Source organism: Anticarsia gemmatalis, chromosome 16 (assembly GCF_050436995.1).
Source record: "Anticarsia gemmatalis isolate Benzon Research Colony breed Stoneville strain chromosome 16, ilAntGemm2 primary, whole genome shotgun sequence".
NCBI lineage: Eukaryota > Metazoa > Arthropoda > Insecta > Lepidoptera > Erebidae > Anticarsia > Anticarsia gemmatalis.
Genome location: NC_134760.1, coordinates 9,854,971 through 9,882,706, shown reverse-complemented (window position 1 = coordinate 9,882,706; position 27,736 = coordinate 9,854,971). Strand labels below are relative to the sequence as shown.

At 36.0% G+C, this 27,736-nt stretch overlaps 2 protein-coding genes across 9 annotated transcripts in view; one reads left to right on the top strand and one right to left on the bottom strand.

The window, feature by feature from the left end:
• The window catches only part of LOC142979241 (uncharacterized), a 51,434-nt gene that overhangs the window by 3,445 nt on the left and 20,253 nt on the right, over positions 1-27,736 (bottom strand). The window contains exons 1-2 of one of the 7 annotated variants that reach the window (XM_076124066.1): positions 12,820-12,960; positions 11,820-11,988 (exon numbers count right to left, since the gene is read on the bottom strand). The exons of 3 other annotated variants lie outside the window; for them this stretch is intronic. The gene's annotated coding sequence lies outside the window, so the exon portion shown is untranslated. Of the gene's footprint in view, positions 1-11,819; positions 11,989-12,819; positions 12,980-27,736 lie in introns of those variants that run through there. 3 more of the 7 variants (XM_076124064.1, XM_076124062.1, XM_076124063.1) reach the window with 3 other exon arrangements.
• On the top strand, positions 53-26,041 carry papi (tudor and KH domain containing protein papi). 2 transcript variants are annotated; one of them, XM_076124071.1, is made up of 13 exons: positions 53-331; positions 1,474-1,661; positions 11,565-11,783; positions 12,269-12,426; positions 12,815-12,974; positions 15,446-15,600; positions 16,095-16,208; positions 16,853-16,951; positions 17,070-17,174; positions 17,530-17,644; positions 18,258-18,378; positions 20,180-20,280; positions 20,830-26,041. In XM_076124071.1, exons 2-13 carry the CDS (start codon positions 1,478-1,480, stop codon positions 21,147-21,149), a joined length of 1,851 nt encoding a protein of 616 aa, XP_075980186.1. In that variant the 5' UTR covers positions 53-331; positions 1,474-1,477; the 3' UTR covers positions 21,150-26,041. The 2 variants fall into 2 exon arrangements, with proteins under 2 accessions (XP_075980186.1, XP_075980187.1); XM_076124072.1 differs by having other exon boundaries at positions 54-331; positions 12,815-12,935.

The following is a 27,736-nucleotide window of genomic DNA, read 5'->3' as shown; positions in this document are numbered from 1 at the left end:
AAATGACTATGCTCTTAAATATAAAATAAATAGAAAATATCCTAATTTTAGGTACCTACTTTGTTCTGTTTTGTATTCTACTAGTTCTCATGATATATTTACACTTGCAACATTAAGCTTTTGTTCTGAAACTTTTTCGTTCAGTCGTTCTTTTCATTCATAAGTTCTAAAAATCATTCACTGTTGTTGTCACAGAATAAAAAAATTACATTCTCGAACTGAGTGCCTGAGTTTGTTTGTTGGGGATATACACGTGAAAATTGCAATAATAGTGGGAATCTATTGACCATAATTGCATTTTATCAGAGGAATAACGTGTTAAAAACGAAAGGTAAGACATTAATTTGTATTACGTTTGTTTGACAAAGTATCATATTACTTGTGAAGTAATTTTTACCCTGAATATTATGTCATAGCTGCTAATAGAAAAATCAACTTGGTAAACTTGGTTACAAGGTAAATTAAGTGAAAAATACAAACACTATATCGTACTATATTGTCTTGTACAAAGTTTCAATGGGCCAGTAGTATTTTACACTATAACTTGTAAATAAACGAAAGTACCGAGCAGCTAAATCGTGTTCAAAAGTTAAAATTATACTACTTTGTAAATTATCTTTAATATTGTAATCCTTAATTAATCCTTCTTTGTAAGCGTTGTGTTGAGTATGTCAATAAATGTATTATATTGTAATGTGAAAGGTCTTAGTGTTATTAGAGTTAAAACATCCTGCACAAATTCTCAGAAATTCTGCTTGGAATCTTGTATGTAATTATATACTTTATACTTTTGCAAACTAATGTCCTTTTCATTGATAACTAAGGATTAGATGTGTAACAAAAAAATTATAGTTAACTTTCCCAGTTTTATGGAGCAAGTTGACAATTAGAATTTTTGCATTATAATTAGTGATAGATGAGGAAATGCATTAAACTAATTTAATAATAAGTAATTGTAGAACACATTTCAATTGACTATTTATTGTCCATAAGGAAGTTTGATTAATATTGTTTTTATAACAATGCTTTTACAAGTGTTAATAGGTAATTAATTATTAACATCCTCCGTAGGTGTTATAATATTTCAGTAATGTCAATCACAATACAAGCTTTGATTTTATAATTAATTTACAACCAACACATTGTGTTATAAGAAATAGGTATTTAATATTAGGCTCAATATACACTTAGACAGAAAAGTTGCAAAGCAGTACAGCAAAGTAGTTTTTAATCGTTGTAAATTTTATCAACATAACTTATACTGATATTGCTTGAGAAGCTTGTAAAGAGCGAGCAACTGCACGCTATAAATATGTGGGTCTTATAATCTCTTATCATCAACTGCATTGCATAGGGATCCTAAACATAGAGGTTGTTGTATTTATGACCTTTAAAGAAATATACCTCTATCTGTGTACATACATAAATAAATATATTCTTACATAATGCATATAATTTTAAATATTGTTACAGAAAAATGCCTCTAAACACAAAACTAGTGCCCGTGGCACTAGGACTGTCTATAGTGACGGCAACAGCCTATGTAGTGTACTACCTCTTCAAGAAAGATGAAGATGAAGAACCAGAAAATTCTGTCACAACATCTAGAGTGAATATTATTGAGGTTCCAGTGCCTAAGAGTATAGTTCCTGCTTTGATTGGTGAGTAGCTCATTACTTTTTTTTTATTTATTTATAACTAGCTTCGTAATCCTGAATTTTCCCATGCTCATCATTTTCCCGGGGTAAAAAGTAGCCTATGTCACTTCTCAGGTATCAAAATATCTCCATACCAAATTTCATGCAAATTGTAGTAGTTTACGCGTGATTGGGTAACAGACAGACAGAGTTACTTTCACATGTATAATTTTAGTATGGATTGACTTTTTGACTATAGTGCTGGGTATTTGGGAGGAGTGTGTGGCCGATATGTGATTGTATGACTGCTTTAATATTTAAAAAATGTAAAGTTTTACAATCATTGTGAAAAATTTTGTTGTGTTATTATTATTGTTACAAGGCCTAACCCCTCCATCTATTTGGGAGGAGATCTTAGCCTAGTAGTCAGACAAGAATGGTAAAAAAAAGAGTAAAAGATAACTGACAAATTAAACTTTATTTACCAAAGTCACTTTCATTATGGCTGGTGTGTAGAATTAACATAAGGCATTGAAATGCCACAATCATAATCCTTAAATTTATAATTTTTGGCATTGTCTGAACCTTGAACATAGGACCCAAGTCTTCAAGGTTCTATATGGTCTGTTTTTATATGCCTTCTTATCCTTAATAGTTCCTGCTGGTGTATGATTTCTGGGATAAAAACTATCTTATGTCCTTTATAAGATCTCAAACTGTTATTGTACAAAATTTTACCTAAATCAGTTGAGTGGTTTAGGCACGAAGATGAGACAGACAGAGTTACTTTCGTATTGATGATTTTAGTCTGGAATTTGGGATAATATAACTATATTTCTTTAAGAAATTTTCTTTCAAATAGTTTATTGTTGAAGCTATACAGGATTTAAGTCATATCATAAATCAGCTAGAAACATATAAGTTTTGAAATACTACATTAGTGACAAAGCAGAAAAGTGATAGTATTTTGTATTAAAATTTTTGGCACCATTCACTATGTTGACAAACTATTTGAAGTTCATGAGAAGAGAGTACAAATGTGTTGATTGAATCAGCTGTTATGTAAATGTGTGTAAGGTCATGTTGTCATTCACTAATTTTTACTTTTTTACTGGTGACTGCACTGTAATATGTTTCTAGGTTTTACATTATTTCTACTGTACTTTTTAACTTATTGATTGATTAACGCCATATTTCTGAGTACATTTAGCGGTAGTTTATCTACTCAATAGCGTTTTTTATATGAGTTTAAATGCTATTGAGTAGATAAACTACCGCTTAATGTACCACAGAAACTGGGGGTAAATCCTTGATGTCTTTATACATAAAGGTATCTATATATACCACATGAGTTTTATCGTGGTGCCACATTCAACGTGTATAGTGTAATGCAGTAGCGATTCGGATATTTCGGTTTGGGGTGGGCTATGAACGTCTTCGTGGGTTGGTAGGTCTAAGATGCCCTTGAAGTTCTAGATCAGGGGCTCCCAACCTTTTCTTAGTCCAGGACCACTTTTATATTATTTTTGTTAGCATGGACCACTATGTAAGTTTGTATATTAAAAATAAAGTGTAATATTATCGTCCTGAAAATTTTAAAGGAGATCATCCACGCTCCATACATTTTTGGGTCTTTTTTCAAAGTGCCGGCCAGCAAAAAAAAGTGGCATGTATCGATAGAGCTAGCCATTTGAAACAATAGTTAGTATGGCACGAAACCGGTAGGATCGCTTTAAACCGAGTTATACAGGTTTGAAGATTCATAATATTCAAATATTTATTCATTTCTGAAAGTGCTGTTAAACATAAAATAATGATTGATTTTGCTAGAATGAAGTATCTAAAGCAAACGACCACTCTGAAGTTGATTTAAGGTCGTAAGCACACGTATCAACTCGGAAACGGGTCGTCACCGTATCAACTCGAGCTCATCAGTATTATTTGTATGTAATTCCCTACTGTACCACACTTATCGGAATCGTTATGTGATCGCCCCGACTCACGACGATGGGAGTGGTGCGTATGCGCATTATGCATACACCAGCACCCAGGGTGGAGTGCGGGGCTATGTGCAAATTCCGATAGAATTGTGGGCATACCTTCTAAACCGCAACATGTGTCCTCATAACAAGGGCCCTCATCACAAATCGTGCCCGAAGCACAAAATATTGTTCCACATGCCGATGAGTCGGACATAACAACCCAACGGCAACACTCTAGATGACCTCTTACCTAGACGATGGTTTGTTAGTTGCACACAACCGAGGGTGCGGCCCCTTAGGTGCGAGTTTGATTCCCCCGGCGCCTTAATGCGTCGCCACTGGACTGGTCACTGGCGACTAGCGCAAGGTCAGCGCATCCTCCCTCAGCAAACCCAAGGGGCCGCACCCTCGATTGTGTGCAACTAACAAACCATCGTCATCACTTTGAAAAAAGGCCCAAAATGGATGATTTCCTTTATAATCATCCGCGGACCACTGGTTGGGAACCACTTGTCTATATCATTTCATGTAAAACTTGATTTATTTTCGGCATCCATAAATTTCATGAATGAACTCCATTTTCCTTGATAACTATGACGAATGTTCGAGCTGCGTACGGATTAAGACATACGAAACTAATAGTATTAATTCAAAGCTTTATCATATCAACCAGATTAGTGAATCATAAACTATTTTGATGTTTGAGGTCATTTATCTAGTCGTATAATCATTTCCAGTTTAAATAATTTATGTTAAGATTTAGTTATGCTCGAATTCTTATCGTAGTGCGTAACCCAGATAGAAAGGACATATAAATCAAGGACAAGGCGCGAACGATACGTCTTACATACATAAATTAACAGTTTTTGAGGTTCCCATTCCTCCTGCCTTTTTACCATAGTGGGAGGCAAAGTCCAAAGAACGCCACTCGGTACGATTCTTACAAATTTTCTCCACTTCGATTGCATAAATGGATTAGTTCACACACGGCCGAATCTGCGCGGATTCAAACCACGTGCTTTGCATCCGCGCGGATTCCGCCATGTCTGAATAGCCCTTAGAACGAAAAATCAGCCGCGCTGCGTCGTCATCGCTGTGGAGTATCCTATAGAACATCGTGTACGATGTGTACATTCTTACGCTACCAATGTCAGCGTAAGAAAAGAGGAAAACTTACGCCGTTTGACCTCACCATCCTCACTTTACGGTCTTCCGTCTGGTTTACGTCTAAGACTCATCATGCCCTTGCTTTGTCCCCGCTATGATTCCTGTCTGACTTGTCGAATTATTCGTAACGTATTGTTTTATGTTAAGATTAGACGGAGTGCCTTCGCAAATTTACTTGAAACTTACTCACTCAGTGCACGTGATCAATGCGATAATTGATTAAATAATGTAATGCTCTAACTAGCGAATAATAATTGTAAATGATTTGCATTTAGTTAAATAGAGTAACCTTGAGTTTCTTGTCAGTTATTATAACCATTTTTATATTATTCGTAAATTGTTTTGTGAGTTAGTTAACTCTAGAATATGTCAGAATAAATTACCTATTTCATTTCAGTTTGTTGTTAGATTTCAAATTTTATTTATACCTACATGCTATAAGTTTTTTCTGCGTAGTGTTATCGTTCATTATACTTATAACTTAATAACACTTATCGAATAGAATTGTACAATCGTTAGACCATGACCCAGGATTTGCCGACCTTGACTGTTTAAACATACGACAAAAGTAGTAACTGCCTCAATGGCGCAGTGGTTAAGGTTGCCACGCCACTGCTGTTGCGTCGGGAGGTCGTCGATTCGATTCCCACACAGTACAGTAATTTCTGTGATCCACAAATAGTTGTTTCGGGTCTGGTTGCACTTTGTGTCCGTTGTTTGTATGTTTGTTAAAGTCCTAGCGACACAAGTGCAATTCTTAGAGCAAGAGATGTCTTTTAAAAATATTGAAATTAAAACATGCTGTATAAATACGCAAGCTAAACAGTTTATAGTGAAAAACCGTACGAATTCCTTCTCACAGGCACATCTGGTCTGTATCAATGCAAATATCAAAGCAAATAACATGCATTTTAATCAGTATGACCGTGAAATTCGTTTTAAATGTAGCACAAACACACGTTTTATACTTCAGATCGACATTTAAAGCTTTCGTACAGGGTGTGACGACAAAAACGCCCACACATCTCCGTCCAAATTATTTAAATACTTGTTTAACGTATTTTATATGTTTTCTCATTACGATTCGTCGCGTTTTTCGCCGAACTATTAACTTTAATGTGAGGAAATGTGGAAATGATGTTACATTATGCTGGATACGTTGTCGAATCTTGCAATTTCCAGCTGCTATTATTTTCATCATTCTTTGATAGAACAGTTAGGTTTTAAAACTGCATTAATGCTAATAAGAAATAATACAATTAAGTAACTTATGCTAGCGACGAAGCCGATTTTAAAACAACACGTGGCATAAATAGCCTTTTCAGGATTATGATTACCCTGACTTTTTTCCATACTAGCGGCCCGTCCCGGCTTCGCCCGACATTTATTAACACAATTTTGACATTTATTAAATATTAATTTAGAAATTCTGCTGAAAGCTTAACAAACAGATTTATTTATAGGATCACAGGTGCTGGTGTATCAATGACAAATAAGGAAAATCTTTGTATGAAAATAAATTGCATTATAATGCATACTAGTGTCTACCTGCGAATTCCGTCGCGTGAAAAGATTTCACGGGGTAAAGTGTATCCTATGTGTTCATCCAGGTTATAAGCTATGAGTGTACTAAATTGCACTTAAATCCGTCCAATAGTTTTCGGGAAAGAGTAACAAACACGCATTCATACATCCATCCTAAGACACTTTCGCGTTTATGAGTAGGACTAGTCGCTTGCAAGGAGCTCATGGCTTAGTAAACATCAGCCGCGCGGATCGATCTCTGACGTTAAGCTACGCTTGCCGAGGTTCTTCTGTGGCTCCATGTAAAACACTGGTATCCGGTGAGACTGGAAGCCGACACCAACATAGTTGGAAGAAAGGCTAGGCTGATGATGATTCGCTTGTAAACTCACATATTCCCAGATAGTAGTCTCATAAATAAACATAATTTATCAATCACTAGTTCTAATAATACGTTTAAACAATCCATTAATTCAAATCCAAGTAACGCATCTGTTCTTTCGAGCGATATTTCGCGCCACTGATGCATGCATCCTATACTAAAATTATTCATGTTGGTATCACTGAAGCCAGACGGTGCGGACCACTTAGTACTATGATGTCGTAATGATATTGGTGAGATAAGAGACACAATAACTTGGATGATTATTTTAATGATACTTTGGTTTATTATCGGGGCTTCCCCTCCTATGATGATGATGACTAGCGACTCGCCCCGGCTTCGTCCGGTTTAAATAGCGTGGCGACAAGGATATCATCTTATTATATGTAGTGGAAACGCAATATTTTTCTTAAAAATATTTGTGCCGTCTTGTGGAACGTTATAATATTATTGTAGTTTCATCAGAAATATAAAAATTGCGAAAAGACTAGCAGATCAAAGAAGCGGAACGAAAAAAAAATCGCATGCGTAATTAAGAACTGGCTGGAACTTAATTGAAAAATGATTATTTTTTGCCTCACAGTTTTCCTTTCACAAAGCCATGTATATGGAAAAAGCTAGACTTTTCATTGCGTAAGAAAATCTAGGTCACAAACCCAAATGTCAATAAAAGTCACGTGAAATTGGCACTCATGTGGGTACAGTCATGTGGTGACTATTTGTGTGATATTCTGCGACACATTAAAGTAAATGTTTGTATGACATCATCTGCGAATGATCACTTGATCATTGGTAATGTCTCACGTGGTGTTTGAAGTTTTCCTCGTTAAACTATGTTCTTACTAGTAGTGCTTTTGTTTAATTTTGAAGATATCATTGACATCGTAAGTCATAAGTGTCATTTGACCTAAACCAATAAATGATTTGATTTGATTTTGATTTATAAAACCTTTTAATTGTACCTATTACATTATGCGGATACAAGTTTTGTATCGTGCCCGGTGTAATAAAAGCTTTCATCCTTTTACATAGGACTAACATTATACAGTTATGGCGAAATGTTGGAGTGTTGAGTGTATAGCACACCTCTGCTTATACTCTTAGGTTTAACTGCGTGGTGATAATGCAAATCCTAATATTATGAATGCAAAAGTTTGTGAGTTTGTATGGATGTTTGTTACTCTTTCACTTAAATACTATTGAACCGATTATGATGGGTATATAGGTAGCTGAAGACCCAGATTAACACATAGGTTTTTTATCCCGGAGTTCCGGAGATCGAGATTTACACGGGTAGGTTTACCACGCAGACTAGTCGCGGGCGGCGTCTAGTTAAATTAATAAATACGCGGATGAAGACGATTATTACTTTTTGTTTGTTTACTTGACGTATTTACGAGGTTTTGTCTTGACAACATGCTGTATGCTACTTGAATCAATCAGACGATCTTTGACCCCGTACAGTTATAGGTACCTACATAGGTTTATAAAATATTGAAATAATGAACAACCTTTCGCCTTAGAACCAGTTATTGAACTACACAAATGAAAGCAAAAGGTCACTCGCGACAGCCATGATTATTTTAGCACTTAACATTCTAAGCATAGCTAACCAAAAGTACCTTTCTATAATGCCCGGTTTCTGAGTACATTTAGCGGTAGTTTATCTTTTCATTGCGTTTTTTTTTGTCCGAGGGTTAGTCAGGTAATCTAAAACCTTACAAGCCAAACAACTGGACCTGGACTGGTGTTGGACCTATGCAAACGTGGTGTCATACAAAAATGAAACAGGCAATGAAAGAATGCGATACGAAAAGAGTCTTACATTTTAAAGAGCTTTATTTTGCTCAGTATTTTCTGCTATTACCTGCCGTTTGTTAATTTTGTCTGCTCCCCAGTTTAAACGAATGTTCCAGTATGAAATGTTTTTAATACAAATTCTAATATGTTGGTATTTGCAAACATACGTGTTACGTTACTAAGTTGTACGATGTATGACGGCCACTGAAGGTTGAACCACTAGAAATTTAGCAATTGCATCATTCGTTTACTGATGACTTTGTTTGTGTAGAATTAGTCATTTTGATACTGTAATAAAGAAGGCTCGTCAAATATTGATACAGGCGACGAAGAGTAAGGACAGATATTTGTTATTGTAGGCAGGATTTCAGAGCTATATAGGCACTATAACCAACAAAAATCACTGAAATGTCATCTCGTCGGTGTAATGGGATAACTCTGTTTTGGCCAAATTGACCTTTTACTATTTTCGTAATCCCCGATACCTTAACCCAATCTAAAAATATGGCCATTTTCTTAGAAATGGATAACTTGGTTTTTGACTTTTATTAGTTTTTTGGTTCATTATGGAAATTAGATTGATCCATCATAAAATTGATTGCAAACATGCCTATAAAATTGTCTACAATGAAAATGTTCCCCATTTGTTAGTGATTTCAAAAATAGTGACAAAAAGCAGTACCGAAATTGCGATTTTGTGGAAACTTCAAATATTGAGTTATTTAGTTCTCCCATTATTAGTTTTTTTTTATTATTCTATCCTTTATAAAACGAAGGTCGAACTATGGTACAAGAATATGAGGCATCCGATTCATACTTTTAGCGATGAATAAAAACAATTTTACCCGTGAAAACAGCCATAGTTTATATCTAGTCGATTCTGTTTCCCCAATATCCAAATCTAGTCACAGAATATTAGAATCCCGGCCTACAATTTAGCAACAAATTACATTTTACTACGGATATCTATGATTAGTACGACTAACATAAGTCGACATCTATTTCGAGTGAGTACATGCATCACGTCATCAATATTCGCATCACTTATTCATGGTGGACGTCATACATTCATACATTTTCATACAAGCGCCAATCTGCGATATAATATATCGTTATATAATGTAAAGACGATGTCTAGTGTTGTGATGAGTAATAAGCTTTACATAAACATAGTTTCTGTTACAAGTGAAAAACGTTATTCAGATTTATTAAAATATTTCGCAGCCACAGGACATTGTATGTACCTACAAACAGTGCATTGTACAGTGAAATATCTAGTTTCATTTAAATTTGTGACTGATTATTTGAGCTTTCTGCGCAGCGGCAGCTATATACAGAAATACTTACAGACACACATTTAGCTACTATAGTGTATGCTAACAGCTTCATATTATCATATATACGGTAAAATGATGAAAGTTGTCTGTCTAGAACTCCAAGCCAGAAGCATCCTAAAGGATTACTATCACATGACACTCAGGCCAAGCCCCAATTTGATGCGAACAAAAACCAGGAAAGGTGATTCTTGGACCCTCTTGCCTAAAAATAATTAACTAGGTATGAAATATGCCGCTCGCAACTTCGACCGTATTCTACCCGCAGTGCAGTAGCCAAAATACGTAATTTGAAAGAGCCCTATAGTACTAAACAATGAGCGTTTACGTCAAAGTGGGTGTATGAATGAATGCAAGGGCGCGTTTAATTGGCAGGCAACACGCTACGCTATGCCTAACATTTATCACTTCTAGGTATTACTTATATTTAGACGACTGTGTATTTTTAGGTAATCTATACTTACGCTACTATTCTTTTGATTACGTTACTATTCTCTTGACGGCCTAATTTCAATAATATCCTAGATCGAGTGCTGTAGAACATTTCCTATCCAGAACTTTTAGCAAGCGAATCTGTACGGCTATTTCAGAATTTCCCGGATAAGTTAGATATCCTCCTTATTTATCTAAGTACGCGCGGTGCATGTTAAGGCTCTATACTAAGTTTTCGGACTATAAATTACACGCCAAGTAGGTTGGTTTAATTTTACAGCTAAACTACCAGACGCACCTTTCGTATACATTCTATATTTTTGTCAACGTATCGACTTCCAGAAATATAATACCTACAGGTTATTTTGTGAAACCTAAGCTAATACGCTTGAATTGTTGTATGAAACATAATATCAAAGGAAAGTAATTTTGTCACGCATTTTATTCGTGTAATCGGAGTTTTTAATCAAGGTACATATTACCAATTTTATATAATGCCATAGGCACTCCTAATATTTTAATATGTTACGATAAATATCGCTATAAAAAAGGAAGGCTCCAGTTTTGACAACTTTTTTGATAGAAAGCGTTACGTTCTTATCAGGTAGAATTTTTACACATTTACATTTGCTGACACATTATCTATCGGTTAAGTTAACCGGAACTTATCCATAACAGTAAACTGGCTCTTAATTTCGATTCTTCAAACCTGTACTGTATTTTTAAATATTTGTTTTTTATATGAAATAGACAACTCCCCTCCCGCAGTAAGAATTGCTCTTGTGTCGCGGGAACTTTTACAAACAACGGACACAAATTACAGCCAGACCCGAAATAATGCTTTGTGGATCGCACGAATAATTGTCCCGTGTGGGAATCGAACCCACGACCCAATGGTAGCGGCGTGGTGACCTAAACCACTGCGCCACGGAGGCAGTCAATTAGAATAAAAATAGTTAGCGAAATATTTATAAAAGAACCACTACGCCACGGAGGCAGTCAATTAAAATAAAAATAGTTAGCGAAATATTTATAAAAGAACCACTACGCCACGGAGGCAGTCAATTAAAATAAAAATAGCGAAATATTTATAAAAGATTTTGCTGCTACTGAAAACAAGGAGTGTAATTACTTGAGTGGAAGGCGCTGACGACTGTGACACAGTACATACTACTACGGTCGTCAACGTATTCTCTTGTTGATATAATCATCCTTTGTTGTTATATTTACTGTAGACTAAGAGACATTTTTGTAAAACTTAGTAATTGAAATAAACTATTATATTATATTCTATTCTTGCCACTAGGTCGCAGCGGTTCAAACATAAAAGACATCGAATTGAAAACAGGTGCTAAAATAAACTTCAACAAGTTTAGCGACCAAGACTACGACGTGTGCGTCATCAAAGGCAAGTCGGAAGACACGCAGATGGCCGAGACGATGGTACACGACTTTATAAAAAAACAGCCAACCATCGTGGTAGAAGTCATTACTATACCGGGGTGGGCTTGCGGCAAGATCATCGGTAAGTAGTTTCTACAAATTTAAGTCAGAAACATACCTGTTCTATTTATATCCACATATTAACATCCATTCGAGTAGGTGCTCGTGGCTAAGACAACAGCTGCGCGGATCGAAGGTTGGTCAGTGGATGGGTTGATGGATATACACGCTGAGTTCCCCCGTGTTTCGAAAAGTCATGTCAGTGCACGTCATGTGGTGGGTCCCGGCTGTCATTATCAAAGATCTTTACCAGTTGTTACCAGCAGTCAAAATTTTTCAAGACAGTTTTTTTTTCACGGGCTGCTGTGCCCGAATGTTAGGCAAGAAAAATATTCTTGTTGCTAAAGATCGTGGTCACAGGAACCTTTAAAGTTTCTAAACTAATCCGTCTCTATTGATTCTAGTGCGAAGTTGCCATCACTATCTGATTCTGGCCATCAGAATTTGGTTCAAGACACTTAATCGTTCAGGATTTATTTTTCTTTATATATTTTTTCGTAATTGCAGGTTACGGTGGCGACAACATAAGTTCAATAAGCCACCGCAGCGGGGCTCGCATTAAGATCGAGGCGCCGAGCAACGGCGACAAGATGTCGGAGCGACAGGTCTCCATCAGAGGCACCAAGGAACAGATCGAAAACGCTAAACAACTCATCGAACAAAATGTAAGTGTTAGCCGCTTCATATAACCGAGTCGTCATAGATGAATGGTATAAACATTTAACTCTTAGACTAAACAGTTGTGTGCTTTACTTTAACGGTAACGGTATCCTTAAAGTTCTTTTAAACGGTTTTTTAAGGAAAATAAAGTTTTCTAACTACGTTAGTTGCGTGGCGTGATGCTAGTAGCCTCGGAATAGTCCTCTAGTCTTACAACAATATGTAAAATTCAAACAATAAAACTTGTCTTGTACTGTATTCGCAAAAAAAAACAAGGAGCATCATTGTCACGTATCTCCCCTCTCTTTTCGAAAGGAAACACATGTTCAGCAATGAGACAGTTACGTGTAAAATTCACTTATTTAAATATCTAAATGTTGTTTAAATCATCAGGTTACCCAAGAGAAGTGTCGTCGCGAGATCGAGCAGTCGCGCCGCAGTCCGCGGCACGCGCCGGCGGAGCAGTCGCCGTCGCCGCCCGCGTCGTGCGCCAGCGACCACTCGGAGGAGCAAGGTGACTCGCACGTCAGGCATGTCAGATATAAGCGCCCTGGTAAGCTAACAGCATGACTCACTTGTAGGGTAAGCGAAACGTCAAAACTAGTAAACAAATGCGTATTATTTCGGTTCTAGAAAACTTTTAGAAGAATGATTTGAATTTTCATATTTTTTGTGATTCTCTGCTATATGTGTCTGAATGATTCTATGAAAGAAATTACAAAGTAATGTTAAATTCAGTCCAGAAAAATATAAATTCCACAGTTCGAGGATAGCAATATTTAAAACATAAAACATTATGAAAATTTGTATTAAAAATATAATAATATGGATTTATGGATACAAAAAAAAATATATAAGATCTTTTATTTATCAAAATCAAAATTTACCATTAACATCCATTCATATATTGAAAAAAAATCATAAATAGTAATACAACATTTCTCAATTCATATCTTGACCTACGAATAACAAAAGTCTAGGCTAGGCTTTCAAGGTTATTCAATGTTTGTGTTTGTAATAGCCATATAAGTGTCAGATAGAACGGTAATCTATTTCAATACATATCGGATTAATGTGCTAATTGGCTCTTTAAACATTACATAAGTTAAGGTCGTTTAAAGTGGGCTGTTTTGAAAATTCACTTTTAAAAGTTAAAGTAAGTAATATCTACTATCGACTTAAATAACATGATTACTAAAATCAATTATATTTAAAATGCGCAACTACGATTTATGTGGGAATAATATACAATTTGACGTCAATGAACCTATAGAATTAAAAAATATGTTACAAATGGAAGATTTTTTTTGAAAGTTCATCTTTGTATCTTTATAATGTTACTTTGAAAAACATCGATTATACAACAACCATGACATATTAGGTCGGTTAAAAAGTCTTTTCGCATTATAGTATGTATGAACTTGTAATAAAATCTTTTCTCTACACAAAAAAGCTCGATATTTGGGTACCTCACAAGCTCACTGAAAGAAACCTAATGAACGGTGTACTCATTTGTGATTCTTGGAGCCAAAGAGATTTTATTACAAGTTCATACATACTATAATGCGAAAATACTTTTTCTCCGACCTAATATTAATATGAATAAATTGCCTCAGAGAAGAAATCAAGGGAAAAAAATGTTTTGCGTGTCACCCCAGTGTGATTGCGTCAATAAATTACAGAAAATTTGCCCTGTGGCTTACCATTATAGTTCCCAGTTCCATTTCAGCTATATATTCTATAGTAAGTTTGTTCAGTAATGTTATTTAACACACATTTGTTTCATAGTGTAACAAAGCACTGGAGTGAAACCTAATAAATATATATTTATGTATTTAGTGATCCATGTGTGTTTGTGTCGTTTTGTTTGACGTGTGTATATGTTAGGGTAAAGGGTTATATAGTATATAGGTGGTAGATTATGAAAATTATAGCGAAAAGCGTTTTGCATACCGTGTATTTTGTTTCTGCGTACGTCTGTTTGAGAAAGTGCGTGCATGTGCGTGTACAGTCAACTGTACCAGATTTACGTCATGGCAACTTTATACATTATGAGTATTTAATGACAGATATTGTGTTACCTAACCTAGCTTTGAAAAAGTGCGTGCACGTTCGTACACGTATACGGATGTTATGTAGATTAAGTTATCGTTAACTGTGTCATGTTTTGTGGTTCCTAGTTAACGCTAAGTTAATCAAAACTTAGGCCCGGTATGTAAACGCTTTTAAAATATATCCAAATTTAATTTTGGTTTTGTTTACGAATTATTTGGTATTGGTTCAGGGAGTTTTCTATTTTGGGAGTTTAAAAAGTGTGTTTTTGGGGTAGTGAGTGGTGGTGATTATTATTTAATGTAGAGTGTTTTAAATTGTTAATTGGTTTTCAGTATTAATTCGTTTTAATTATAATAATTGAAATACTATATCAATGACGTATGTGACATCGATCGCAGGTTCGAACCCTGTGCGAAAATGTATTTATATAACAATCAAATTACAGTAAATTCGCCTCTTATGACCTCCTGACCGATATTCAGCTACGGCAGCCAGTTTAATTGAAACTAGCCATATAACAACATCCTTATATGTGGCATTTGACTTCTGAGAACCAATTATTACGTTTCAGAAACTTAATGTATGCAGGGTCTTTTCATAATACCTGGTGATATTTTGGGAGGCGATTCTGCTCACGGCATAACTAACACAAGAGGAAGGGGCATGTCAGCGTGTCAGCAGTGAAAGCACTTAGATAGAAATCCAACATAAATCACGAAGTATTAGTGCAAAATACGACTCTAATCTCATTGAAATATGGCTGGTTATTTTAATTTGTAATAGTCGTTTATTCCTTATCGTATTTCAGTGTGCGTTAAATGTCATCGGCTGAGTTTGGCGATAGCCATCTTCATTGAAAATGTATGACATTGTGTTTGTTATTCCGTGATTCTGCCCATGCATCTGATCATGAGAAGACCCTATATATTTAAAGTTTTAAAAAGCTACAACTGTTAACTTGTGGTGCAGAAGGCGCAGCTCCGATAGAAGTGTACGTGTCAGCCGTGTCGTCTCCGTCTCGCTTCTGGGTGCAGTTCGTGGGGCCGCAGGTGGCGCAGTTAGACGAGCTCAACGAACTCATGACCGACTACTACGGCAAGAAGGAGAATCGAGAGGCGCATGCGGTAACTACCATGAATTATGACCATTAACATGTTTTTAGATCGCAGATTTTACATTGAGTATGAAATATCTGTGGCTGATTGTTGATCAAGACGTCTTAAGTTCGATTTTCGTGACGGAAAAGTGTTTGTTTCTATTTTATATTAGAATATTTTCAATAGCAGCCCGGAGTTTGGTAACGTGTATGGTATATAGCAATAGACTCGCCCTTTTAAATGGTACAAAATATTTGTGAATGGCGATACCTGGGTGTATTTCATACAAAAATCTACACCTTTGAGTTTCACAAGCGTAATATTTTGTATCAATTGTTCTAACGGCGAAGGAAATGAACGTGATAAAATATAGCATGCTCGAGTTCTGGAAGCTAGCGTGGTGGACTCGAGATCTAATCCCTCGTTCAATCTGTGAGGACTAAGGAGACTCTTGTACAACACTGGAACAGTAGTGTATTTAATGAATTAATTATTAATATGTATATGTTTGTGTGTTGCAGTTGTCGCACGTGTCCGTGGGGCAGGTGGTGGCGGCCGTGTTCCGCCACGACGGCAAGTGGTACCGCGCGCGCGTGCACGACATCAGACCTAACGAGTTCGACGCGTCGCAACAGGCAAGTGTTCTGACCACATTTAAACCTGATTGAGACGCCCATAGCCAGTTGAGCTCACCGGTTGGTAAACGATCTGTGGGTTAAGCAATCCTCGGCGCGGTCATTTCATAGATGGGTGACCGCATAATGGTATTTGAGATGGGCGTCTCCGTGCTTTGGAGGGCACGTAAAAAGTCGGTCCCGGCTGTTGTCTTCTAAGATAACAGTCGTTAAGCCATGTCAAAGGCCTCTCGGGCGGCTTGAACAACTTTGACACTAGGCTGACCACTAACCATATGACGAACCAACGAACGATTTAAACCTTACACACTTTTTTTTCGCTGTGAAACGTTTAAAATAGCTGTATGTAACCGCGGTTCTCTTTTGTAAGGAATATTGTGGGTACCGTTGTTTAACAAAAATGTCCTTTACGGATATTCGGGCTTACTCTAAGTATTGTTTTATGTGTTCGATTAATGGTCCCCGCTAATATTAGTTATTTAGATAAGGATAAGCGAGGATCCCTAATTTGATGGCCATGCCTTATGCAAGCAGCCCAGATTAATCTAATTAAGAGCTTTTGAAAGTCACTAGTAATTTGTGCAAATTATTCTCACATATTTTTATATCTCTTGTGATCTGATTATGTTATATTTAAATTGTAGGTAGCGGACGTGTTCTACTTGGACTACGGTGACAGCGAGTACGTGGCCACGCACGAACTGTGTGAGCTGCGCGCTGACCTACTACGACTACGATTCCAGGTAAGGTACCATTGTTAAGGTCTTTTTATTATTACTTATTTACCATCGGGAATCATCGGGAAAAACGGGAATGCCTTATGAACACTTGAGTTTTGATATATGGTTTGTTTAATTACAGGCTATGGAGTGTTTCCTAGCGGGAGTGCGGCCGGCGCCCCGCCCTGATGTCAAGCCCGAGCGCTGGCACCCACAGGCCATCGAGCGCTTCGAAGAACTGACACAGGTATTATGAATTTACATCACAATGGTATACAGACAATCTGAACTAAATGGTTTCGAATACGTATTTTTTCGATAGACACTGATTCACAGAAAGGCAGCCAGTTACATGGAAACTATCAAATTATGTGGCAAAAAAATTGAGGGACCTTCCCTCAACTTTGTGTGCGTGTGTTTCCTGCGTGCAATATGTGTGTGGCAACCTTTAAGATCGACGCTTTCGGGTTTGTCCTGGTATTTAAACTCTACATCTGCGAACAGCAGTTACACTTTCTTTCGCTACAAATAAATCAATGGAGTACTATTGTGGAAATGTTACCCAGCAATTTTCTAATGCTCTTTTTTCTTTGTATTGGTAGGTAGCAAGATGGAAGGCGTTACTGTCACGCACGTGCACATATAAGAAGACTGCGACGGCTGAAGGAGAGAAGGAACAAGAAATACCCGGCATCAAACTGTTCGACGCTACTGACGGTACATTATACTATTGTTGCATAATTTTACTGTTATTATATTATTGTTTATATTTAATGATTTATTACATAGGTGTGAACAGGATACAACAAAAAAATAAACACGGTTTTATAAATTTTAACCCAAGAAAGGTATACTGTTGTTGTCCAAGAAAAATATATTTATTGGTAACTTAAAAGAAAACTTATACATATACTATCTGAATCAAACCTTTAAATTTTGCTTTAAGATTTATCTTAATTTACGCAATGATGATGTACTATTTGTGTACGTAACGGTTCGTGCACCAACGTAAGGTTTAGCGTATACCTCACATAGTTTTGCTCCTTTGTTAATAAACTAGCTGACCTGCGCAACTTCGCTTGCGTCACATAAGAGAAAATGGTTAAAATTTTCCCCGTTTTTGTAACATTTTTTATTGCTACTCTGCTCATATTGGTCGTAGCGTGATATATAGCCTATAGCCTTCCTCGATAAATGGACTATCTAACACTGAAAGAATAACCAAAACTAATGCCATGTACTATAAATGTGTTGTTATTTGGTTACCATAGTACAAGCTCTGCTTAGTTTGGAATCAAATGACCGTGACCGTGTGTTGTTATATGTTCAGAAGGCGAGCTGGACATCGGCGGCGTGTTGATATCGGAGGGGTGGGCGGAGGCGGGCCCGCACGAGCGACCCTCGCCGCCCCGACACATGAGACCACCCTTCGGAGACCTCGGCAACTCACGGTCAGTACATTTGATTGGTAACTTTTTTTAAAAGTTATCCCGCACTGAGATTTGCTCTTGTGTCGCGGGGACTTTTACAACAGTCAAACAACGGACACGAAGCACAACCAGACCAGAAACAATCATTTGTAGATCGCACAAATAATTGTCCCGTGTGGGAATCGAACTCCCGATGCAATAGTAGCGGCGTGGTGACCAAAACCAGTGGTTTTGGTCGCCACGGAGGCAATTAAAAGTGTGCCCGGTGGTTGGCAACAGGTTCGCTCCTATTACATGAGACTAAAATTTCTAATTTCTCGACGTGGGTGATTTTCATGCACCTCTGCCTACATCTTCGAAACTTCGGGTTGATTTGATATTATGGATATATGTTAAACCGATAATATCCCTGTGTCATTTAAATTTGATTAGACGCACAGCAGTGGCGAAGGGTCATTTTTTACAAAAGGTAAGCCGGAGCTATAAGTCATTGTCTAGGTATAGTACCTACATTTTATGTACATCGTAAGAATGCCGACATAAAAGTAGCGTATTACTGCATAATAACAATATGAGTGTATTATCTACATTCGACTACAGTAGGTATCTTATTTCTCTCTCTACAGACTAATAATACATAGGTACTTACCATTGGCTACCTAATCATGCTTGTTTTGTGTTAAGTTACTCTGTCTTCAGTAGTAACACGTAGGTAACACAACAGCACATATTTAAGATAACGTATATCGAACGATTGATGATTGTCTCGCACTGGTTGTTTAATAACTTATTATACAAGCAATTTAGAATGTATTCATCAACAATAAAATATCAAACACATTATGGATAAACGCAGAACACTTTTATTGTTATGAGTTTAACCTATAAATCTGACAAAATGAAAATTTACTCTAATAGAAACATGCAAAACAATTACTGTTTTATATACTGATACATTCACAATTATGCACAAACACAATTATTAAGGAATAATGTTGTGATAAACACAAATATTCTAATTTGTAATAGAGCGCGCGAAAGATGTAAACAGTAAACAAACATGAGTAACATGACCTAATGTCAAACTGGACAAAAACTAATACTTATGCAGGATGCTTAGCTTATATTTTCCATCTCGCTCTTGCACGCGGCTCACACCGCGACAGAAACATGCGTAAGATCATGTGTCCGCCGCGGCGCGAGCGCTGTAGCGCGAGGCAACCCGCTCTTCCTCCGGCTTGCTCGCCACTATGCAGCGCGGTGCGAAGCGCGATCCACAAGGTCGTAAGCGACATCGCCGCCATAGTTTTTATTGTACGCGATTCTCGATCAGCGCCTCCGGCTTATTTCATTATTATTACCTCACGTTGCGTTTTTAGCGGAGCGTAATTTTTGAAGTGTAGGTGTTTTCGTACTGTTTCGATTAGATTAATGATTCTAGTTAAAGATTTCGGTTTAAATATTGGTGATTATTAATTAATTGTGTTTTATTTGGCAATAGTAAACAATTAATTTAATATTAATATTAAGTCTGTCCAGAAAGGGAAGCCGATAGGAATCGAGTTGTATGGAGCCTTCGCCACTGACGCACAGACAAATTAATTTGCAATGATAATCTCCGAAGAATTTCGGTTCAATATAACTCAAAACTTCATATGTTTTTCGTATAACTAATATCATCTAAATGAATATATTTTGAACATGCTCACATTCAGGATAAGTTAATTAAGGTAATTGACGTATTTAATATTACTTAAAATGGTTCATTATTTTGTAAATTTTACGTAGTTACGGTTAAACTTAACTAAATGTATATGTACAGAGTACTGGGCATGCTGGAGGGGCGAAGCTCCTCTCTACCGAAGGACCACAAAGACGACCACGGCGAACGACAAGTATCACCCACTATCGATACTACACAAGGTACTATACAATTTCACATGTATTTTGTGAGCGGCTGCTCTCCGTCTTGTTTTGGCCTATATGTGCTGAGCAATTGATCATCAAAACCATAGGTTCCCAACCCTTGACTATAGTCCCCCTTTACAAGGATAATAATTCCAGCGCCCCCCTTTACATAAAATATAATAGTTTAATCCCACAAACAAGCACTACCGCCCTCACAAAAAGCGGACGGTATCTCATGAGAGCTTATGATTACCTCAAATTATTTATTAGCTCAAATTATAGCCATACATATATAAATATTATAATTGTCCTTGGAGTAAAAACCATATTTGATAAAGTAGTTAAAATCCTTGATTTCTAGGTAGCTTTCGAGAAGGCATGATATAGATTATAGTAAAAATATTAGGGAAAGCTTTTAGTCGATTTTTGAACTCTGATCATAGACTGCGCTACGATCTTAAAAACTACGATTAGGTTCTGAATTCCCTCATTTACACAATACTTTCTGATCTAGTTAATAAAGATAGCTTCAAAACACGCTATAACTATTGAACAATTTTCCAGATAACGACGGTATGACAACATCAAAATCACTAGCATCAGGTCTACAAGAATCGAGCAAGCCTCTATCTATTTCAAACTTTGACTTATCGTACCCAGACAAGTCATTATCTCAGCCGCATCTCAACGGATCTCACGAGAACTTCCTTCACATGGAGAAACAGAATGTCGACAAGGAAGGGTCCTTAGATACCCTAGTACCATCGACACCTATTCATATGAAGACCCAAAGAGATGAGTTCAAAGCGAACATGAATAGAATAGATTCACATCATAGTAATTTAGAGGCGCTCGGTAGATCACAGCATGATGTTAATAAGTAAGTCTTTTTGTTAATTTAGTTGCAATGATAAAATGTGTGTCCGTTAAGTGTAAATAGATAGATTATATGAAACATAAATGAATAAGTAAATTGTTCAATTATGTACTTAATGATAAAATTTAATAATCTCGAAAGCGGCGTGGAAAGCCGTCTCTGAAAAGGCAAGATTTAACTTTAAACTGTCTACTAACTGCCTGATTAATATGTCAAAGAATGCTTGTAGTATTTGCCACGTCTCAATAAGTATCAGTTAACTTAACTGGTGGAATTTTGAGTCTTTTTCATACATCTAATGGCAATATTTCATCAGATACTTAATCCAACATTTATTTGAAGCTATTAAACTGGCCTTTAAAAACATAAGTTTTTTTTTCTCGAGGGGAAAAATCCTTTCGGATACCCGAATTTTCCTGGGGGAAAACCCGAAACCAAACTATGTGTGTGTATGTGTTACCACTAAAAAACCACCCCGGTAACCTTCTTTGATGTTTGGATGGAAGAGTTCTAGGACCTTAAAAACACACCAGTGGCAAATAAGAGGTCTAAGAAAAATACAAGCGTGTCATATCAATTAAGTTTGTAAGGAAAGATTGCGTTTTGTCATTGCAACTATTAGTATAGTAGGTATGTCCGGATAAAATCCTGTTGTATTAGGTATACTGTAGCATATAGTGTAATTGTTCATTGTATAATACCAGTCATAAGAGTCTCAAATAAGATATTATTTTCACTTGTAAGCTTCTTATAAAAAAAAAGATTTTGTTAAATACTTCTTGAGTTGTTAAGTTTGGTTCATTTTGTCACAAATTTGATAAATATTGGCATACCTTAAAATTACTTTTGCTACCATTTAAGGTATATTTCATTACTAGCTGACCCGCGCAACTTCGCTTGCGTTACATAAGCGTTAAAAAATTTCCCCGTTTTTGTAACATTTTTCACTGGTACTCTGCTCCTATTGGTAGTAGCGTGATGATATATAGCCTATAACCTTCCTCGATAAATGGACTATCTAACACTGAAAGAATTTTTCAAATCGGACCAGTAGTTCCTGAGATTAGCGCGTTCAAACAAACAAACAAACAAACAAACAAACTCTTCAGCTTTATAATATTAGTATAGATATTTGCAAATCATATTTTTTGTTATATTACCTTTAGATACGTTTCAAAGAATAAAAAGCATTATTTAAATATTAAAATAATAAAGCAACAATATGGTAAATATTATTGTAATGCGATGTTTGTGTGAATTTACAAAATCACTAGTCCGCATCAGAAAGCTTTAATATTGTGTACAAAATTGTTTTGAATGAGTGCATATCGGATCTTTCTTCTGTATAAATTTGAAGAAATAAGTAGGATTTTATAATTTTCTTTAACATGATATCGGTACATCTTTTTTCATTATCAAATTTAATTAAACTATAATCTCCATATTCGTGCTACGTCTTTTTTAAAATGTACTTTCGTCACCTACTCTCAAAACACTGACAAGAAAGGTTGTTCAATTATTCATATAAATAAGTATGTATAAATTTAAGTATTACATGGCAAATCATGTATTACTATGTCTTTGTCGATTATGTGCGAATGAGAGTCCGATTAAACGATATGACGTAGCTCGCACGTTTGTAATAACTCGAGTATAGTCAGTTGTATTTGTTGTAGATAATTAGCAGATATGTACGTGTAAATATTACTCATATAAGGTAGTAGATACTAATTTAATTTACGTTAAATACGTAAATAATGTTAGTATACATGTTTTTTTGCTTATGATTGTAGAGATGTGGTCCTGTAGACATAATCTTCTGTCTGTCATTTGACTAGATACAATACTTCACTATATATTCTGAATGTTAGAACTAAGATATTTCAAAATATCCATTACCATTGATCGCGTAACTTCCGAAAATTATAGGAACGCTCAACAATAAAAATGAAAAGTCATTTAGAATTTATTTGTGTAGTTAATTAATAACCCCATCATGTAAAAGGTACTATAAAATTGTTAAAATATTAAGTTTCGAGTTCGAGGCATAACTGCCCATATTTTCTTAAACCATCCCATTGCTGGGCAAGCATCTCCTCCCAAACGAGGGAGGGTTAGGCTTAGAGTTCATCACACTGACCAAGTTCAGATTGGGAATCATTTATTTAGGTACTTGAAAAAAAAAACTTTACATAGTTGCTATAGAAGATAGTGGAGAGGTTACAAGCGAAGAGTATAACAGCATCATTAAAATATTATAAATTTCTTATAAGTACTTATTAGATTGTATTACAGTCTCGAATTATGTCGAGCTTACTTAATCAGGGTGACCAGTGTTGTACCTAGTCGTTAGATAAATAAATTTAGGCACGATTTCACCATTAATAACTATCAAATTTTAGCACTTGTTTTTCATACATTTGTGCCACTTTATCTGATAAATAGCTTATGAGACTTATTTCTGAACCGTGGAACTGGGCTTAATCTCTATGTGTTTAAGGTTCAAATTTCCTAAACTTTAGGCCTAACTGTACCTATGTCTTTGACTAGTATTTCTAGCAAATGTTCTATAGGAGTTTTTCAAAATATATTTTTGGTATATCTATTGCGTACTTACATTTCTACCTTTATAGTATTTAATTGATCTACCAATTATTGTTATCAGTATAGAATTTTGTAATAAATGTCAATGGCTTACGAAAACACCTCAATTATTATAACATTTTAAGGATATTGAAACTGTATATTCCCAGTTGTCCTCTCTAGCTCTTTCCCAGATTGCACCCCGGGGGAGATTAGGAAGAATAGTCCAAGTTGTAACCCCAATGGACAGTGTTAGAGCTACGACTGGGAAAATACCGTTGAAACATAGAAGAAACTGTCAATTCTTTTCTTGATAATTTCTAGGCAGAATAGCTTATGTATTTAGATATACGGTAATATAAATTAGTAAAAAACAAAAGTAGGATTCCGCAGAAAACTAAAGAATGCAGATAGCAACAATGACACGCTGCGACTCTTGCAGTTTGTAGTCAATTAACAAATTTAACAAACTTCCGCCTGAGTTTTGCAGTTTGCAGTTGGCAGTCTGACATTTGCAGTTTGTAGTCCGCTGTTCTCTGCAGTTGCAGTTATCTGCGACATTCTACTTTTTACCCAAACTTTTACAATAGCCAGCTTGTTGTAAACTAACATTGTCATGAAGCACTTGTTTAAAAGTGATCGTCTCCCATCGCCATCCTATTTGTCTGCATTTTGTGAAATAATAATTAGATTATATTTGTTTAGATATTAACCTTTGCTTTATTATTTATAAGTTTTTTTAGTTAGTTTGTTTTGTTGTGAGGCCAACGAGATACATAAAAACTTAACTTGATTGAACTAATTATGAGTAATTTGGATGTGTTTATTATTCATATTCACGTTAAAAGCGTATTCACTGTTCATGTCGTAGTAAAGTGTGTTTTGTTTCGTTGGCTTCATTAAATTAGCACCGAAGTGATCGGTATAAGGACAATATATGGTGTGATAGTAAGGCTTCCATTCAGCGTAGGAAGGAAGTAAGCGTTAAGAATGGAACAAGTAAGATTGTTAACATCTAGGTGTAACAGATGGTGCTAAAATAATTGTAATTGACGGCTGTTTGTTTGTTATATAAGATAGTTTCACCTTTTTAAACAATCAGTCGCGGAAACAACCGCTGGAACGTTGTTTTTTTCTTGTGTTACAAGAACTGTAAATTACACGTTATAATTTTTAATCTCGCCTCAAAGACCCTTCCCTTCTTATCGGGTAGCGATTAAGGTCCACGACCTTGGGACTGTTTAATCACAGCCCAAAAGTAGTGTGTACAAAATCACCAAAGATTTGACTTATTGTCAATATGAAGTCAATTGGTGAACATCAGTATTTAATTCTCAAATACGTCATTTTTTCTCTCTCAATTGACTAAATAATATAAATCTTACTAGAGCCTCAAATATTACTTAAATAAACGAACAGTCATGATATTGTTACATTTTTGTATGTATGTATATAGCGTAGTACTTATTATTTTGTGCTCAATTTTGGTTTAAAGATTTCAAAGTTGAGCGCCTTTAAATTATTTTGTTTGATTTCACTTCTTACACACTAGGAAACATTTAAATAAAAAAATGTATGTTGTCTTGCATTTGCATCTATCACTACAGGAGGCCGCCTTCTGCGTTACGAACAAGTAGACAATAGCTCCCTTTACACACACACTCTATCGCGCATGAAAAAACAATCGCGCGTGAAAGAGCGCGCGTGTAAAGGGTGTGCAAGGAGAAAGGAAAGACCACACATCGCGCTCATCTGTCCGTGCCCGCGAAGAAAATCGCGAGCGCAGAGCGCGTCGTCTTTCCTGTACGCTCCTAAGATCTTGCGATAGAGCGTGTGTGTAAAGTCGGCCATTGGCATCTGAATCACAAAAGCCAATGTCTACTTTCTAATACATTACATAGTGCTTAAGAAGTCCATTTGTTGCCGGCCCTTTGAATTTTTGGCATTAAATATCTATGCTAATCCAGCAATGTGATAATAATATCAATATGCTTAAAATAATGTTTCCTAGTGTATTTGATGTACAATGGTGCCATACCATTTAGCTTCCTTATCAAGTAGCTAATAATTTCAGATCTTTTCTCTCTTTCTATCCCAGTACGATAGACAGAGAGATCAGATAAATGAACCCACTAGTTATAAGGAAGTATCTAAGCCCACTAGATACGGGAAAAGTATTGATTTATAATTTTTAGTTTGTTAATAATTCGGTTTTGTTATACAGTTGTATATTTGTGTAGTTTTGTTACACTCGAATATATTTTGTAAAATGTACATTGCGATTAGCGTTTTCGGAAATAGAAACGTTTGGATCAATTTTGAGTTTTATTTATGTATTGTATTCCCTTTTTTCTTTTTCAGTTTGATGTTCTAGAGTTCTAGACGAACAGTAAAAAAAACGCGTCCTACGGACAGTCAAATACAAAATTCGCTGACCATCGAATAACTACATATTTCCAACATTGATTTACATTGTTGTTTTAACACATCCTTGAACAAAAGCTGAAATTGTTCACAACTGACAAATTTAATTAATCTTCAGAGTAATGCAGATAAATTCGTTCGCAAATTACCTACTATACACACTTATATATAATTATAATAGCCGAATATCTATACTTACTAATATTGTAAAGCTGAAGTGAGTGTGTTTGTTTGCTTGAACGCGCTATCTCAGGAACTACTGGTCTGAGTTGAAAAATTCTTTCAGTGTTACAAAGCCCATTTATCGAGGAAGGCTATAGGCTATAAGTATATCATCACGCTACAACCAATAGGAGCAGAGCAGCAGTGAAATATGTTACAAAAACGGGGAAAATTTTGATCCATTCTGATCCATATTCATTTAAATTAAGTTTCGCTTAAGTCTCATGCTACTACTGATACTTTGACCTGTGTTGTAATGAAATAGATCTGTTCGTCACTTAAAATTGAGTATCGTTTGAATACTCGGCTGTACAACTACTTTAAAACATGATTATATAATCACAGTTAAGTAATATAATCGGTGTTTATTTTAGTGTAAGACTGTCAGTAGTACTGTAAACAATGGTTTTAGTACAATGGCAGTTGGAAAGCGTGGTGCTCTCTACAAATTGTTACTTATTTACGCTTTGAAACGGTCCCGAACTGGCGTTCAACTAAATCATTTGGATTGGTGCAAGTGATAGACGGTTACGGAATATATTTAATACTGGTTTATGCCCCTGACTTAGTCTGCATGAAAAAATCCTGTGCCAAAAATAATTATACTATTTGTCCATCCAGGCTACAAACTAACTGTGTACCATCCCAACCGAATTTGTTTAATAATTTATCGGGTGATATTTTGTCCCCTTTTTTCATACATTTGATACTTTAGCATCGAACCGGTTGCCCATACCTGGAGCCATGATATCGCCCCTTAGAATTTGTCATTATGGGTAGGTACCTAGTACTTATGTATATTAAGTAAGTATATCGTTGTTTTGACGAAAACGTCAATGCAAAGGATGGACAAATTCCCAAACTTAAGAGTGGGTGAAGAATACATTTAAAAATATCATGTCTCATCTAATATATAATTTACCTAACCCTGACTCTAAGTTAACTAGGCACTTAGTCCTGACTTCGCCTCTATAAAAATATCATGGCCCTGAAACGTGTCAATTATACGCCGCGGTATTAGAACTTATCTAACAAATATGTCCATTGAATTGTTATTGCGAATTTCATAAGTAAATAAAACCAGGGTTGCTAGTTTTGCACTAAACATCGAAGCAACTGCACTAGGCAAGACATTTACCTACAAACATAGTTAAAATCACGCCTTCGTTTCATAGGGGTAGGCAGAGACCAGAGAACACCACTTGGTAAGATCCTTACAAACTTCCTTTGCGTCATTCACATCCATACATCTTGTCATACAGGACCGCCGGTTACGAGTACTACGCACCCTGATCTTATTGCAAGACATCACCGATATGATCTGTGTATGTGGCATTTCCTTAGAAAGAATGAAGTTAGCTACTT

Excerpts from the sequence above, each read along its gene's own strand:
- papi (XM_076124071.1), top strand. The coding sequence starts at position 1,478 with ATGCCTCTAAACACAAAACTAGTGCCCGTGGCACTAGGACTGTCTATA. Across the intron at positions 16,209-16,852 it reads AGTTCGACGCGTCGCAACAG|GTAGCGGACGTGTTCTACTT; the intron begins GCAAGTGTTCTG and ends TTTAAATTGTAG. Across the intron at positions 17,175-17,529 it reads GCTTCGAAGAACTGACACAG|GTAGCAAGATGGAAGGCGTT; the intron begins GTATTATGAATT and ends TTGTATTGGTAG.